Source organism: Galendromus occidentalis, unplaced genomic scaffold (genome assembly GCF_000255335.2).
Source record: "Galendromus occidentalis unplaced genomic scaffold, Mocc_1.1 scf7180000077383, whole genome shotgun sequence".
Classification (NCBI taxonomy): domain Eukaryota; kingdom Metazoa; phylum Arthropoda; class Arachnida; order Mesostigmata; family Phytoseiidae; genus Galendromus; species Galendromus occidentalis.
In genome coordinates, this window is record NW_003805371.1 from 405,159 (window position 1) to 421,060 (window position 15,902).

At 53.4% G+C, this 15,902-nt stretch overlaps 1 protein-coding gene across 1 annotated transcript; it reads right to left on the reverse strand.

The window, feature by feature from the left end:
• Positions 1-6,235: 6,235 nt before the first annotated feature.
• On the reverse strand, positions 6,236-15,742 carry LOC100908782 (uncharacterized). Its single transcript, XM_029111185.1, has 7 exons — positions 15,691-15,742; positions 9,906-10,093; positions 9,170-9,299; positions 8,928-9,058; positions 7,921-8,131; positions 7,434-7,643; positions 6,236-6,429 (listed from the first exon to the last, which is right to left on the reverse strand). The coding sequence occupies exons 1-7, from the start codon at positions 15,740-15,742 to the stop codon at positions 6,284-6,286; spliced, it is 1,068 nt and encodes a 355-aa protein (XP_028967018.1). The 3' UTR covers positions 6,236-6,283.
• Positions 15,743-15,902: the final 160 nt, after the last annotated feature.

Consider the following 15,902-nt stretch of genomic DNA (forward strand, 5'->3'; position numbering starts at 1 on the left):
AGAAGCGATCCGTGAAAGGAGATATCTCGTTTATACGACCACTCGACGCGACAACGTTGAGAGAGGACCCCAGCGTACCCGTCCGATAGCTGTGGCTCCACGACGCGACGTCTCCTCTTCCCTCTGCGTCGTCTGACCCTAGATCGGCGTAATCGCCCAGAAACAAACGGGATGACACGGCGAGTGTAGTCGGCCTAGAAGGATGCCCGGCGAGCGGAATCCTCTCTTTCGTTGTATGGCCCCTCCCTCCCTCATATCTGACGCTTCGCAACAGAAAGGAGAAAATTCTACAGGGGAGGTCGCGGAACCTCTCCGTAAGACAGGTGTTGCGTGAAGCCCCTCTCCCACCTGGACCTTGTTCGATCTGATTGTGCCAGAGAGCGACTGCAGTTTCCCGTCTCTTTCGCGATATTGCGTATTCATTTCTGGCCGCTCTCCAGACGATGCGGCCGAATAGCGATCACGAGCACACCTGAACAACTGATCGATTCGATGCTGTCAGGTCTTTATACTCGCTCAGATAGATTACGACGGATTCCCTTTGCTATGGGATACGCTCGTCTCAGAAAGGGAAAGTACTATGAAATCTCGAGACGAGACCGACCCTCCGGGCGGTTCGCCATCCAATCTCAAACGGGGAATATCATGCGGATTCTATTCCCGGCACCAACGCGATAGAGTTTCGCCGTTTCCCCCCAGCAGCCCCCGAATCCCCACGAAGCTTTCTGGTATATTGTTCGATTCCGCGCTGGCTCATCGTAAGTCCTTGTCTGTGATAAAGGGCAGAGTACTTCCGCAGAAATATATTTCCTTTCTTTTTCACCTAGGACATTTTCTGCGAACGGATATAAGATTTCCTCCACCGGATCAGGCTGCGATCTGCGTCCGTCCTCTTTGTCGTCTTCAACTTTCTTGTTTCCCGTGGAGCTCCTTTCCGTGATGGGACAATTCTTCCGCTGGAGAGGAAATCCCTTTCGTTCCCGACTACAACTTGACTTGCGACGTGCCACGGACAATGTTTCAGAAAATTCCGACTTTCGTAACTAGGAATGTACAAAGAAAATATTCCCTCTGCGGCGGGTGACCCACGCTCACAAACAGGAGACGTTCCGACCTATCGAGAATGCTCGTACAGATTCTAGATCGCGCCCATTCGGCTCCTATATATCGGCTATTCCATTACACGTCCAGGATGATATCATGTATGCGTTCGTCCGTTCGTTCGTTCGAGAACCGCTTGTCCAGGAGCCCATTTGCGGAGGCAACCCCAAACTTCGGAAATCGAGAGCGGCCCCCTCAATTTTGGGTTAACGAAGCTTGGGTCCCTAACTCAGAGCTGCGGGGCCTTCGAGGGAACTTCGATGATAATTTGATGCAAATCCGGCGGCACCCGCGGCACCGTCAATCTCCTTTGCCGTGAGGGAGGATGCGGTCGGGTACGGTGATAAGTGTTCGGGGAAAATTCGTGTTGCGACTATATTGTCGTCTGAGGCTTCTGCGAGAGTATACGTGATGGTTGACGCTAGTGCGTAGCCGTTGCCGCCTCCTATGCCATTGGTGATGGAAGAGTTTGATCGATTGTTCTACTCCTCCCCCAGTCGGTCTCTGCTTGAAATATATGTTGATCTCTCCGTGCAGGCAAACGGAGCAGTCAGAACCCAGCCGATCGTATGAGCAGCGACTACCACGCAGCCCATCTGCAGCTCACTCAGCGCTGTTACCGTCTCCTCCCGAGGGCACAGTGAATCATCGCTGACGTCTTTCCACAGTGGCACCTGTTCCATTTCCGCGCGAGCGGTCAACCATTGTGGAGATCCATCCACGCATCGAGCCTGCTTAGCTGGGCGCACGGTGATCTCATCCACATTTTGCTCCCTTGGAGGATTCTAACAACCGCAAGTGACGTTCGTTGTGCCGGTCGAATGACTCGAATAGATGGATATCTTCCGCTCCGCAGCACAGAAACCAGCCGAAGTCCCCGAGTCACATCCCATACATAGCTCTATGTCGACCATTGGGTTTTTGTGAGCGAACGACCAGCGTCCCATTGGAACGTCCCTCACAGCTCCTGGATCCGGGAGGCTTACGCACAAGCTCCCGCATTGGTCGACGGGGGACGGGCAAAATTTCAGTGGATTAACCCCTTCCCCGACACATGTTGTCTCATCTGTATGTTTCCATGTTCAAGGCAAGCGTTTGCTCCTCTCGGGTCATCGATTTCACTGTTTATATTCCTAGGGAGGATGAGGCCCGCGAGCTCCAACGGTTATTCGTTCCGGAAGTCGCCCCTTGCCCCCATCCAGGCGCGTCCGCAGAGGGGGCTAGAGGGTATAGGGGCGGGTCGTCATCTTGGGAATCAGCCCCATGCGAGGACCTGATCTAGCCCCCCCCCCTTCCCCCAAGAGGAATCCTTTGGACGCCACTAGCCCCCTCCCCTCCTCATCCCTCGCTTATAATATTCTCGATCAGCCCGCCCCCCCCCCTCCAGAGGGGAGAACAGCACCGTTCAGAGCGCCTCCTCGCTCCGGGAGAAACTGGCGGAATTTTGTCCTCCTCAGGTCCTCCCAAGTTTTGCTCATCATCGCCCCGAATTATCGGACAGATTTGCATAATTCATGAGTTTGGCAGAATTCGAAAGCTATGGAAAGCTTTTCAAGGTCTACATACAGTAGCAGAGGGACGTGGGGAGCAATGTCAGGTGATCGCTCTCCAGTCGGACTTGGCGTGCCGCAGTCATTAATATTCTCGGAACGACGTCGGTGGGCGTCTGACCTCTCACGAATCGCCGACGAGAATGAGTCTTCTTCAATATGCGCAGGGTGTACGCAGGAAAATTTCGATGAATGGAGCGCCGGAGACACAGATAGGGGAAGGTTCGGGATCAGTCGGAGGTAATCGCGCTGCTGTGTTCGAAGACTCAGAGTAGGAGGAAGGGGGCATAATCGTTGTGCGGAGGGAAGGAATACTCGGGGTACTGGTGAGACGGGATTGACGACCAGGTGGGCATGATGGGTGTGGTTTCTCGTGTAGCTGGCTCCGGACAGGCTCCATCGTACCATAAAGGAACATCCCAAGTTGAATGGACGGGAAAAACGCCTGCTTGCCCCAGCACGACACGACTGCGCTCGTTCTATCTAGAACGACTCCTCTTTCGGAGAACGAACTGTGCGGGGGAATCGACGCAAACACAAGGAGTCGGAGCGCCGGTCCGGAGCAATCTTTCGGGAGTAAGCGCGCAGATTATCCCTCGAATTCGTCTTTGACTCCGAGTACGAGTTTTCGATCGCCGACCTCTCATCCGGCTCCTATTTCATTCGTGTTCCGCTCCTCATTCGGCTCGCCTCGTTTTTCAGCCTCGCTCCCTTGTGCTTTTCGGTCAGATGAAGCCACGACTCCCCGGGGAAATACGTCAAACAGTTGTCAAATATTTCGGGCCCAAAGCGGCTTTTGCTCGGGCGGCGCGAACGCAGCACAGCTCGAACATTCGACAGAAAGAGCTCAAGCCGCGACTTGCGACGGGTTTTCGCGGGAGCCCCGGAGCCCCGCTGAATAAGGGTATTCCTTGCGACTTTTTCCAGATCGACATTGGCGGAAACTTGCACCGACACGAGCGAAAAGTAGCACCAGGTGGAAATTCCAGAGGGCTGGGCGGTTCGTTCATCGAACGGGATGGGCCTGAAATCCCTATATCCTCGAGGAAGCAATCTGCATTCTTCTGAATTCCGCGTTGATTCCGTATCATAGAGCTGCGCTCCCCGAGGTTTTCTCGGGTGGGCTTGTCCGCATCTTGTCTTCGAAGGAAGTTTCGAAGAGCGTTCTCCCTTACGACCTAGCGAGGACGAGTGTTCGTCGCTTGACGCTGCCACTAATCAGGGCTGTCGGAGATTACCATAATTATCACTGCCGGAGTCGACGCTGGAAAAAGGCAAAACTTTTTGCGCGTTATTTTTTCAACCTTGTTAGCTTCCTGAACTCGGTTTCGAGTTCTCGCTCCTCTGGGTATCGGGCTCCATGGCGATATTCACCGGCTCGTGCGACGGAAACTCGCGGATATTCCCATCGACGGCCCTCCCATGTATCAAAACTCCCAAATGAGACTGGGTACCGGCGCGGCGTATCGGTCGGGAGTAAAGTTCAAAATTAAGAGCGAGACCCGGATCCTTCACCGCAGAGCTCACGAACGAGTGCACCGCGGCTCCGCTTAACGACGGTCTAAGTCGCAATACTTGGGAGGCATGGTTCGTCGCAGATCCCGGTCGAGCATATGTTCCGGAATTCCTAGCGGAGACGTTGTCGCTTGCGCGTTTCATCTTCCCCGAGATCCTCGAGGAGTTCGCGTCGCTGCCAATTCAAACAAGTCCCTCCCCGGAGGATACAGAGCCGGAAATAGGCATCGGTACAGTCGTCACAGCCTAGTAGCAGAATGCACGGCAGCCTTTACGAGGAAACGGCTGCTGCTGCTGCTTACATATTTGCTCCGCCAACTTCTCCCTTCGTTTGCTGTTGCTTTTTCCCACCACCTTTTTCCTTCGACGCTCGCCCTAGCCGCCTGAAACTGCGGCAGACGTCTTGCGGACGTACCTAGCCTCGCTTCATGGAGCCGAGCATTCAACTGGATTGGATAACCAACTTCCGGCCCCGTTTCCGGCAAATTCTAGCTCAACGTAGACGTTGTAGCCGCAGCAGCAACAATAACGATTCTGTGGCACCCGCTCGGGAGCAAGTCACGACGACAACGGTGTTCAGCAAGGGCAAATGAACTTGTTGTGCCCTCCCGAGTCTGAGTTTTCCACGCCGAGGATCTCGATACAACGAGCGGGATCTCTCCCTCGTTCCGAACGACTTCGGGCTACGATATATACGGCGCCTTAGAAATCGTCTCATAGCTCTCCAACCGATGCCCAAGATCATGGTTCGCTCCGAGCAGCAGCCAATGCAGGAACGACGACCACGTCAACGGCAGCTCCTCCGGGGTTACAAAACAAACAAATTGTTGGCTAGCCCTAGCGAGCAGCCACGCCGGATACACCGCGGGTACTTGAGGGAGTCAAGTCCAATCGTAGTAATTGCTGACTCTGCAGCCCTGGCCAACAGCCGGGAGCCGAACAGATCGTCCATCTTTGCGAGAGGGATCATGGAACACGAAATTTCTCGGCGCTCTGTCGCTCACAGCGGAACTAGGTACCTGCTCATCCACTATTTTCAGGGGTCGACGCACCCAGTGATGGTTGGGGTAAAGTGCCTTCATCAAAAGTTGCCGGTCCCTTCGACTGCACAGATGTCCTCATCTGCACAGGGCCAAGGTAGCGTTCCCACGCGGCGCAGAAGAGTTATGAGCCACCGCAATTCATCTCATTTACCTCTACGAGCCCTTTAAGCAGTACACACGTACATATATAGGGAGTATATATACAGGGAGATTTCGCCTACGCGCTCAGTGCGCTCCCTAGCATCGAGATCGAGTGTCTCATTGGGCTAACCCGGGGCACAGCTGAGGCTAAGCGCTCCTTTCAGTGCTCGCGCGACGAGTCTAGCGTCCATTAGGCCACTCCTTCATAAACCAAGGACTAAACAACGGTCTTGACGTCCTCCCGCGCCATCCGACTGCTCGACGAGCTCTCACCCCGGCGACGTTTGACCCTCGACATTCTCTTTCCGAGGAAGCTGTAGTTTGAGGCGGCATGTGAGAGATGGGCGAAACGGCTACATCTTGTCGCAGAGATTCACGGAGAGCTGCGGCGAGGTGGTGGCAGAAGCAGCGGCGACGATCTGGAAATTCATTTTGCTGTCTCTGAAGGAACTCCGGACGGCTGCTCTGAAGTCAGGCACACCGCGGAACAGGCCGTCTGCATTCCATCTCGGAATCTAGGTTTCGTCTATTTTTCACGTCCAACATCTGCCGTCGCCTCCACCGCGCCTGCTGCTACCCAAAAAGACCTACCGAAAACTACCGTCAGAGTTGTTCGTCGAATTCACGGAGAGCGAGAGTCCTCCGCAGGTCGTTGGGCTCTTATACGAGGAGGGAAAACACTGTAAAAAACGTTCTGGGTTTCTCAGCCCTCCTCGCAGGTGGATGCTGATGCGCGGACAGTCTACTCAAGGGACTAGGACAAAAATTGAAGGTAGAGGGACTAACGTGTTTTTTTCTCCATGGGAGTAGCGGCGCCGGCGGGCCCTGGCCGGCTTCGAGGACATCGAGAGAGCCGCTCCAGCTGAAGATTGACTACTCGAGATCTTCAAATCTTATTTTATTCGACTCGCCTCCCTCGAAACGGATAACACTTCAGAGATGTGGCCGTTTATGTGCCGATTTGTAGGGTTTCTTTCGGAGTTTCGTTTTCCGTACCGCTTTATGGGTCGCGAACACGCTCTCGAGGTTCGCGTCGCATCTTATCGTGAGACGTCCATCGACGAAGTGTGAAGGTTTCACTGAAAATTTCGGCAGAGCACATTATTATGAGGGTCTGGCGTTGCGAAGAGTATGCCATGAAGCCTCTCTGCGGAGAAGGCTCCGACTGGCGCGGAGAACACTCCCATCTTAATTATTGCGGATCGCTTCGATCTCTTATTCAGCCTCCAAGTGTTTCTTGAATTCGAAATCTCCCGTCTCTCGCAAACCCCCCGCGCACCATCACTATAATTACCTCCGGATAGAGAGAATGGGTACGGGAGAGAAAAATAAAAATTCGGGAGATGCTTTCGATTGCCGAGGGTCGACAGTGTGTTCCTCAACGAGCCCCGAGTGGATAATAGCGGGAGCGAATCTCGTGTGGGCCGTGTCTAATTCAGGGACGCGGCTGTGAGCTGCCGGCCAGAATAGCTGTAGCGGTAGGGACGGCCATTAATGTTGAAGCGTTTTTGAGAGTGGTCTACAAAAAGACGAGCAACTCCCCTCGAGTAGTAGGTGCTGCTCCGCCGAGGAGGTCCCTCGAGTCCACTTAGTCTCCTCTAGTTCTTGCCGGACTTCAAATGGCACTAGCTGCGAGGTCACTGGTCCGGGAATCGCCATGAAATAACTTCGTCCATGGCAAATTCGGAGCGTGAGGCAACGCTCAGTTTCGGTCTGGAGACCTGTTTCTCCGACACGACCAGAGCCAGCAAACGTGTTCCTGGAGAAGCGGGTCGCCTCACAATCGGAGCCACACCGGCAGCTCGCGTCCACTCAGACAGGTTGGCGTGATTTCATTCTTTGGAAAATAGAAGAAACCGGGAGAATCGGAGACGAGTTTTCCAGACACTCAGTTCTTGTCTGCAACCGTTAGCGAGGCGTCTGGCTCGCTCTGGAGAATGGCAACTCGGGGAAGAGGGGCTTCGCAATCATTGCGAACGAGAGTGGAGCGTGGGCGCAATGGAAGATATAAACCTTGGATGGAGAAGCTTGGTTTTTGATGATGGTAGCCTGCAGCAGTCCATTTGCTCCAAACGAAACGTACCTTTAAAACGTATTCCCAGAGCGGACTTCGCCTCGCTACCGCCCTCGACGTAGTGAACCAACTGACCGCTGGGAACCTCGACGTCGTTCAGGAACCAGCGGAGCAAAGCTGGCTTATTCCCCGAGTAAACACAGGTCGAGTTGAGGATGTCTCCGATGTGGTAATGCGAACGTCCGCCGTATATTACCGGGCCGGGGTCGTCGTCTTCGCCTGTCGTGTTTTCAGAACAGTCAGATGTCACGTTCGCTTAGTTCGCCTGATGGCGTCGTAGCGTTCATGATAATTATTTCAGGAACGCATGAACTACAAAGGCGTGGGAGTGGGAGCTTCGAAGGGAGGGCGACGCAACGCAGGCTCCCAGAAAAATCTCCAGGCTATTGGAAACTTTAATGAACACTTCTCGATCGCTCTCTGCTCTAGACTCTCACAGTCGCTCCCTAACCGTCATTCCTGGCTCGGGAGGCGGCCAAGTGGAATTGTCACAAACCATTTGCTGAAGAGTCCTCCTCCGCGGCGCCGGGAGAGATCGCCGAGATCCTCTGAGTTCTTCTGTCGAAGGCGTCGAGGATCTTCGCTCGACATTCGACCTTCAGTTCATCTTTGCTCAAAGATGAAATGTTAAATTGCAGCTCTGAGACCACGCTGACGAGTCCGTTGTGCTCCTCCGAGTGCTCCCGAACGACCGAATTCGCCGGCGGCTGAAATCATCAGAGTTCGGCTCGTTTCAACTATTTTCCAAAACTCCACACATCTGGCATCTTGCGGAGCGGACAGTGAGTTCAATAATTCGGGACCGATATCCGAAATGAGTCGATTTTAGCGCCCGAGCGGCAGGAATACTGGCGGAACGCTCTGTCAAGTCCTGAGTCTCGATGTGCCGAACATGGGAGGAGAGACGGGAAAATTCGCTCGGCGGGACGGAACTTAATTCAGAGAGGCTCACGGGGAAGGAGCACGAGGAACGATCCCTCATATTGAGCTCTCTTTAGCTTTGCCTTACAGTTTCCTATAGAATTTTCGGATCTCATGTCGCTTGAAAGGTGCGGATTTCGGCACAGAAGGAGGATCGAGGTGAGAGTTTCTAGGAAACTCCGACACGACCACGGCAGATATCTGGAATCCGAGCGTTTCCCGCATTGTCATGTCTTAGAGCGGAGATTAAAACTCAGCAAACCACGGGGAAGTCCCATATTGAAACTGTCCGTTGACAACTCGAGCTCGCCTTGATCTCCCCCCATCCAAAAGTTGGCGTGTGTGAATCCATCTCTCTCCGAATCAGGGAGGGTGCTTACGGCAACAACGTATTCACTTTGATCTCGTTCCCTCCCTGAGGTGAGTAGGTTTTTTCCCTCCGATCCGCCGCGCCGTTCCGCTAGCGGCGTGGAGTCAGAGTCGGCTCCTGTCCTTTTGTCAGCCCCTCCTGTCCATTGAACGAATTTCGAATCTCTCGAGCGCGTGGCGCCCACAAGTACAAAGACCACAGGAGTAACTCACCAAGTGTCCGTCGACGATCCAGCTCAGCTGGGGCTGGGGTCGAGCAGTGAGTTCGCAGGTTGCGTTCAAACGCTCCCACGGATGATAATGCGCTCTCACCCCTCTGACGTAGGGCTCGTCACGGGGCAACACTGTGGCAACACGAGTGGATATACGGTGGTCAATACGATGATATGCAACAAGTTTCTATCGGATATCGGACAAACGTCCTCTATCCGTCTCGAGGGAGATAAGAGACCCACCGTACAGCTGCAGGTTCGCGTCAGCACGCTCCACGTTGAATTTCGAATCCGTGAGTTCGCAACTGAACACTCCTTCGCTTCTCGGTTCCGTCCGCTTCAGTCGGAGGAATCCGTCATGCGAGTTTGGAACCTGGGGGAAATTCTTCCTCTCTCAGAATCAGTTGATGGATTCAGCATTTATGTAAGTCAGAATACGGATGATTCGTTTAGAATTGTCTAGGGTGACATCGAAAATTAGTCACCAGTGCATAATGCACGGTGATGGAAGCTCTGTTGAACGACTCTCTCTACAGGATGACTCCTCCGCCCACGACGAAGCTCACGAGCGCAATCTATGAAGCTCCCGGCTTAGAAGAGGGCGCGGTTACCCGTGCGACGGAGACGATGCACTATTCACTAGGGTCACAAGTGCAATCAGTCCTCGGACGAGCGAAGGCGTTTCTCTCCGACGGACTGTCTACAGGGATTTCATCAGGAACCGGAGGCTTGAGAATGAGCGGCTCTACGGAAAATGGCAGGATGCCATTTGAGGGTGCTAGGGTAACTGGGATTATTATCGACGCGGACCGCAGGGTATTCATCGGGTCGACGGCTGCTCCGCGAATTCAATGCTTCTCAAGCGCCTCCGGTCGGACTCATGGAGACCAGCTCTCGAGGAACCGTGACCCATCCTCAACAAGGTGAGGAGGATGTCGATAATAATTGGCGAATATAAATGTATATCGAGCAAACTCACGTCTACGACGAGCCCGGGTAGTTCGAAGAGCAACTTTTCGCGAGACCGGCGATCGTACCGAAAGAATTCCTCACCGTCGCGGTACCATCGAATTCTCGAAATCTCTTCGAAGTGTTCGGAGGAGCAGTTCAGGAGGGCCGCTTGTCCTAAAGCGACCGGTCTGATGCGGAGTGTCGCGGCGCGGACAGCTGGAATTCGGGAACGCTTCCTTAGATGCATCGTGGGCGACCCTGCACCCCAACCTCTCGCACAATCCTCTGGTCAAAACGAACAATGAAACGTTTCGCTGAATAGATTCTGCCCTGGCACCTAAAGCAGCAACAACCGTTATCAGCGTGGAAAGATGCTCTTCCTGCATTTGATTTCGGAAATTTTGAGAACTTCCCGAAGCAAGTCTCCTCGTGCAAAGATATTCTGATTGAGAAGCGCGTTCGGTCTGTTGATGCTGACAATCTATAAATCACGGCGCACTCTGCCAAAGACAGAGCCGATTAACGCCCGCTCGAGAGTGCACCTTGTCTCTGAGGGAGAATGCTCCGACTTGCGCGACAGCAAAATAACAGCAAGATGGGGGCGCTTCCTCAGAGCGAAATTGTTATTCAAAAGCCGCGCTAATAGTATGAGCCCGAGGCTTGCAGCAAGCGAGCGGGACTTTCGCGGCTTGTTGTGGAACACTGCGAAGACGGATCACCGACGTTCGAACTCAGGGGAGTTACTTTAGATCCAGGAAGTTCACACGCCGTGGCCGCTCCGGATAAACTTTATCAATGAAAGCAACAATAAATCCTTGTCCCATGAGCTTGTTGCTATCGTAAGACGGATTGCGCCCGAAGACCGTAATTTCTTCGTCGCAGTTCTTCCTTTTTCAGCGAATCTTTCTCTCCGGAACCTGTCGAGATTTTTCCCTGCGAGGCATTAACGAGGCTTGGCCTCGTTCTCTCTGAACTCTCGGACCATTCAACAGGAGAAAAAAATTCCGGAGTTGTGACAAGGGCAGCCCGCTGATCGTTGGATGAGGACATATTCTCCATTCGGGTGAGAGACTTTTGGTTAAGTTCTGAGTTGGAGGAGTTCTGACCGACCCCAAATTGATTGAGAGTTGCTCCTCCACCCTTCGAATATTGGATCCGTGTTCGAACACTTCTGCTGACGTTCAATCGAAGCGAAGCCGATGACGCAGTGTCGATGCGGGTCCTCTTTAATACCATGAAACAGCAGCACCCTCGGCTCCCCAGCCCCGCATATCTGCCGTGCTCTGCCACAGAGGATCCAGCACGAACACACAAGATTACACCCGAGTTTTGTCATCGACGTTCAGAGACGTACAAGGTCCGACAAGCGCGGCCGTGTTTGTCGGTTTGTATTTCTCTGTTTGTTCCGCTGTTCGCGCGGAGTACGATTACGCCGACGAGGAGGGTTTATTTCCACGCGCGCTTGTCCGGGCGAAGCAAAGTGTGAAACAAATACGGGCTCGCTTTCCCGCTAGAAAGGAGGAACCCAACCAACGGGAGCTCGGAGCATACCCCAATGCTAAGAAGCGCTTTCTGAAGAAAACGAACGAGTAGCTCCGATGTGTAGCGCTCTACACCGGAGCTAAAGGAGGGAAGGTATAAGAACACGAGCAGAGAAGTGGAACGCGGAACTAGCCACCGAGCTCCCAGTTAGCTGCAGAGAAGGGTCTGCGGACGGAACCAGAGGGTAGGGGCTTCCGCAAGGCCAGAGGCATTTTTCGCCTGTCTTTTCTGATATTGAATTTGGTCAATTCCACAGGCGATCTTTGCCCGAAGCAACGCTTCGCTCAGACGGTTCTTCAAAGGAAGACGGAGCTTTGAGCTTTTGGCGCCACCCTCCACCCACCTCCCACCAGCAGTCGGGCGAAGGGGCAGCTATGGTGGGGAGAAGCGGAGAGCCAGCCGCAATTACGTCTCGGTTCTTCGCCGTCGTACAGACCTTTCCGGCGTCGCCAAAACAGAAGCCACCGAGCGGTTCTTTATTTGAGGCAGCTCCGAACTTGACAATTTTTCCACTAGTTTTTCCCGGTTCGTGAGATAACGTGACGCATTTCTCTCGGGGCGCATTGTGTGAGTTACATTTCGAAAAAGTGGTGCTTCCGACAGTCAGGCATTGCGTACGGTTGATTTTCCTCAATTGCATGTCGTACCCTACGGAAATCGTCGAGATTGAATCGAGGAGTGTACGAGCCTCCGCTTCTCGAGAATCTGGGAATCCTTCGTACTGATCACCCAGCTCGGACATCGCTCTGACCTTCGCCAGAAAGGGCGCGGGTCGGCTTGGAATGGCGCGTCGATAAGCGCTGTGATATCTCGTCAAATCGATTCATTCGGTGGACCCCTTCGAGATCGCCATTCTCGAGTCGGTGCGCCGGCGAGCCATCTCGAATTCTGAGACGGATCCTTGCACTCGGACTCGGATGCTCGAAGGCCGATGGGCTCATGGAAACCTTCGACTCCACAACCAGCATTCGATTTCGTAAAGCTGGAACTTCGAGAGCTGCGAATATGAGGAAATCTTCGATTGGGAAACCCGTATCAAAGCGACACGCACGGTTTTTGAAACCTTGAAAGGTATACGACCATCCCAAACTTGGAGACGGAAACTGTGAGAACCGGGCTCCAGTGGGATCTCGCTCGTTCTACCTCCTGTTCCGAGAGTATGGATCCATATCCGTTATTTGCGGGAGAGTCAACAAGCTGGGACGAGATCCTGATCTGCAGGCCTGAGCTGTATTAAAAAGAGAGGGCACTATTCATTAGAGGCAAAACAGCTGACCGTAAAAGGCTGGCGGGAGTTAAAAGGTCAAGAGAGGGCAGACATTGAATAAGCATCAGGAAGAGCCGCTACGCTCCAGTGAACAAAAATCCAATACGTAAGCATTGCGGCGCGTAATAGCAGACGCGTCAATATCGGCTGCCGTATACGGTTTTCAGACACAACGAATGTGTTATCCCCGGCCCCTGAGGAATTTTTCCCCCCCGAGGACATGCGTCAGCGAAAACTATCAGAACCCCGTTGTAGCTCTGTGTGTGTTTTGGTCGACCGCGTCGAGGAATCGAATTCTTCTTCGTTCCCAATCAATCTTCGATACTGGATCAAGCGTCGAATTCCTCATTTGGCGCGTGAGATCATTCAAGCACACGAGAAATCGTGGTGCTGGACTCGGGAATGGATACCCTCCTGCCCTCGCTCCTCACGGAAAGGACGTGCAATCCTGGTCTTCTGCGGAGCAGGCATACGTGAAAACACGCATCTTGCTAAGTAGTCGGGGACTCCGATACGTCGAACGCATCCCAGTCTGGGCCCCTTCCCCACCTCGCGGAGAGGATTCCATCTAAGCCGGATTTAATCCGTCCATCTATGCCCTTCAGGGCTTAGGATTCTATCAACATTTGCGGTCCGGCGAAACAAGCCGTCGTCTTATACAGTTGGTTGCGATCGGATAGACAGATACTCAGCAGTTTCTCCAGCTACCAGGAGCAATATCCGAGGATCAGCTGATCAGCAGGCGGCCTGACGACCAGCGGGAACGCTCGAGATCGGGGCGCCGCTGTCCGTGACGAAGATGGAGTGGATCGGGAATGTGCAGCTTGTCTCTCAGGATCAATGGCTATAACTCGCTCCACAAATAAAGTAGTGATTCCGACGTTCGGTGAGCGTTCGAGATCGTCTAAGACAGCCGCGAGATTACGACAGGGTAATCATGGAACATTGATGCTTGGGTCTGAGTGAGCCGACCCAGCTCCCGCTGCTAGAGGCGTCGATAATCGATGGCAATTACGGGACCAATCCTGCACTGCCGAACACAATTGCAGCGGTCGGAGATTTCGAACGGAAATCGTTCGGAAATCTTGACGTTTCCGTCTTTCCCGGAGCGAAGCCTTACGCACACAGAGGAACCGGGACGATGTAGAGGAGCGGTAACGAAATCGAACGTCAACCGTGCAGCGGTGCAACGCTTCCGACAGATCGTCCTGGATTTCTTCCGCGATTGCCCTCGATAGGGATTCGGGAGGCCGATCGAATGAAAAAAAACCGAAGGTAGGCAGGGAGGAAGTAGACAGCCATCGAGAGCGACGGAGTGAAGCTCGCGCGATCGATTTGTGTCGATCTGCCCCGGTCTACAGACTGTCATGTTCTCGAAGCAGGAATCCACTGCATGCGGTTCGATATCGACCTGTTTCCGTACTCGTCAGCCTCAAGCGCGGGGCATTTTCAAACACAAATGTCCATTGAGAACCGTAATTCTACTCGAGGTGACCGCTGTACCACCGCCCAGCCAACCCGTCCACTACAGCTCTCCTTCAGGGTTCGAGTCCCCGATTAGCTTGACAGACGAGGCTTTATCTTCGACCGGATGATGGGGCGTTCAGGAAAAGAGAACGGCAGGAATCTTGTTAGACCGAGCTGAGGAATCCGTCAGCGCAATCGGCGACGGACAAGTAGGCGGATGGCTCACTGAGAGGACGCAGAGAGGAACACCTCAGGAATCTCTTATTTGGCGTCTCTTCCTTTCCCCCTGTTCAAAGGACGACCTTAGAGTTCGGGTGCTCGGATTCCGCGCTCCGAGGATCTCTCGAACCGGAGTCCCGATATCTGACCAATAAAATCGAGAAATACCGCGGCAAACATCAAACTAGCGGTGGCTGGTTGCTGCCGCGACAAATCCCGATGTGTGTCCCCTGAAGGGGTCTCTGAAGAACAAGATCTGAGGAGCTCGAAGCGAATGGCCTAACGAGAACCTCCCTCGACTCGAACAAGGCAGGAGCTCGACGCCCGGGCGCCTGTCCATATTATCACCGGTACGGATCGGATACTCGAATGAGAGGCTTCTACGCCCCCCATATCAGAGACGTGATCTGGAATACGACATCTAAGGGAGGGGGCGAAGTACCCACCCGGCAGCATCGGGGAGCGAGCTGATTCCAAAAGCAAAAATGGCATCCTCCATCACCAGCACCTCGCCATCGGAGAGAGACATTCTAGTGGATGAAATAAACAGATGATGCAGAGAAGGAAGGTTGAGATCCCCCTGATGATCACGAGACGACAACTCCGAATGAGGAAACTTCATCTGACAGCTGCGGGAATAATCCTTGCGCTCAAAGTTCGAAGGGCAGAGCGGAGAATTCGAGAACGGTCGCGTGTTCCCGCTTATTCGCTAGAGCTCGAGACAGATCGTCAACTCTGAATACAAGTTGCCCTACGCGATTTTGTCACGATGGACTAATTGTCCGAAGTCTCAACTTGGGTCCGATGACGCATTCTCGTTCATTTTCTGCGTAGGGGGAACAGCTACCCGAGCGATCGATGGAGATCAGCCGGTCCGATCTCTTGCAGCGTGAATCAGGAGATTCTCCCGAGCACCGGGCTCTTCGACCGCCGCAAAGGCGGATCTTCTCTAATGCGCTTCAGGAAAATCAGGACGAATCTCAGAGCTAAAGTCCCGCCTCGGTGAGTAGCAATTTCTATCTGCACTCTTTCGATGGCGTTTGCGCATGTAATTACATCTCAATGGGGCTGACATACAGGGTCTGATTTTGTCCCGATTGATGCATATATGTATGTGAGAGATATAAGAGATGAGCGCCCGGGAAGCTTCGTGCGCTGAATTCACGGAAGCTTGCCAGACTTCGTCTTCGCGCTTAGAGAAAAAGAAGAGCTCGAAAGCTCCACTCGCATACTCGTATGAGTCGTGTCAAGGTGCTTATATCATTACGATTGTTGCAACACTGCGACACGAAGAATATCTGAATCCGCAGCAACTCACCGGCGACTAGTGTGCAGGAGAGCAGAATCGCATTATCCAGAAAATACTTCATCGTGGTCCTTCGCGACGCGCACTCATCCAGGACGCATGGTGGTTCTAACCCGATAGGACGTGCTCCTCAATCCTCGTGCAGTCCCTTGCCCAATTTTGGTCGCCTCTTTCCACCTGGAGGAGGGAACTGAACGCAACCTACTCCTAGCTTCGGAAACGGT

Excerpts from the sequence above, each read along its gene's own strand:
- LOC100908782 (XM_029111185.1), bottom strand. The coding sequence starts at position 15,742 with ATGAAGTATTTTCTGGATAATGCGATTCTGCTCTCCTGCACACTAGTC. Across the intron at positions 9,300-9,905 it reads TACCCGGGCTCGTCGTAGAC|GTTCCAAACTCGCATGACGG; the intron begins GTGAGTTTGCTC and ends AATTTCCCCCAG. Across the intron at positions 9,059-9,169 it reads CGCGAACCTGCAGCTGTACG|TGTTGCCCCGTGACGAGCCC; the intron begins GTGGGTCTCTTA and ends GTGTTGCCACAG.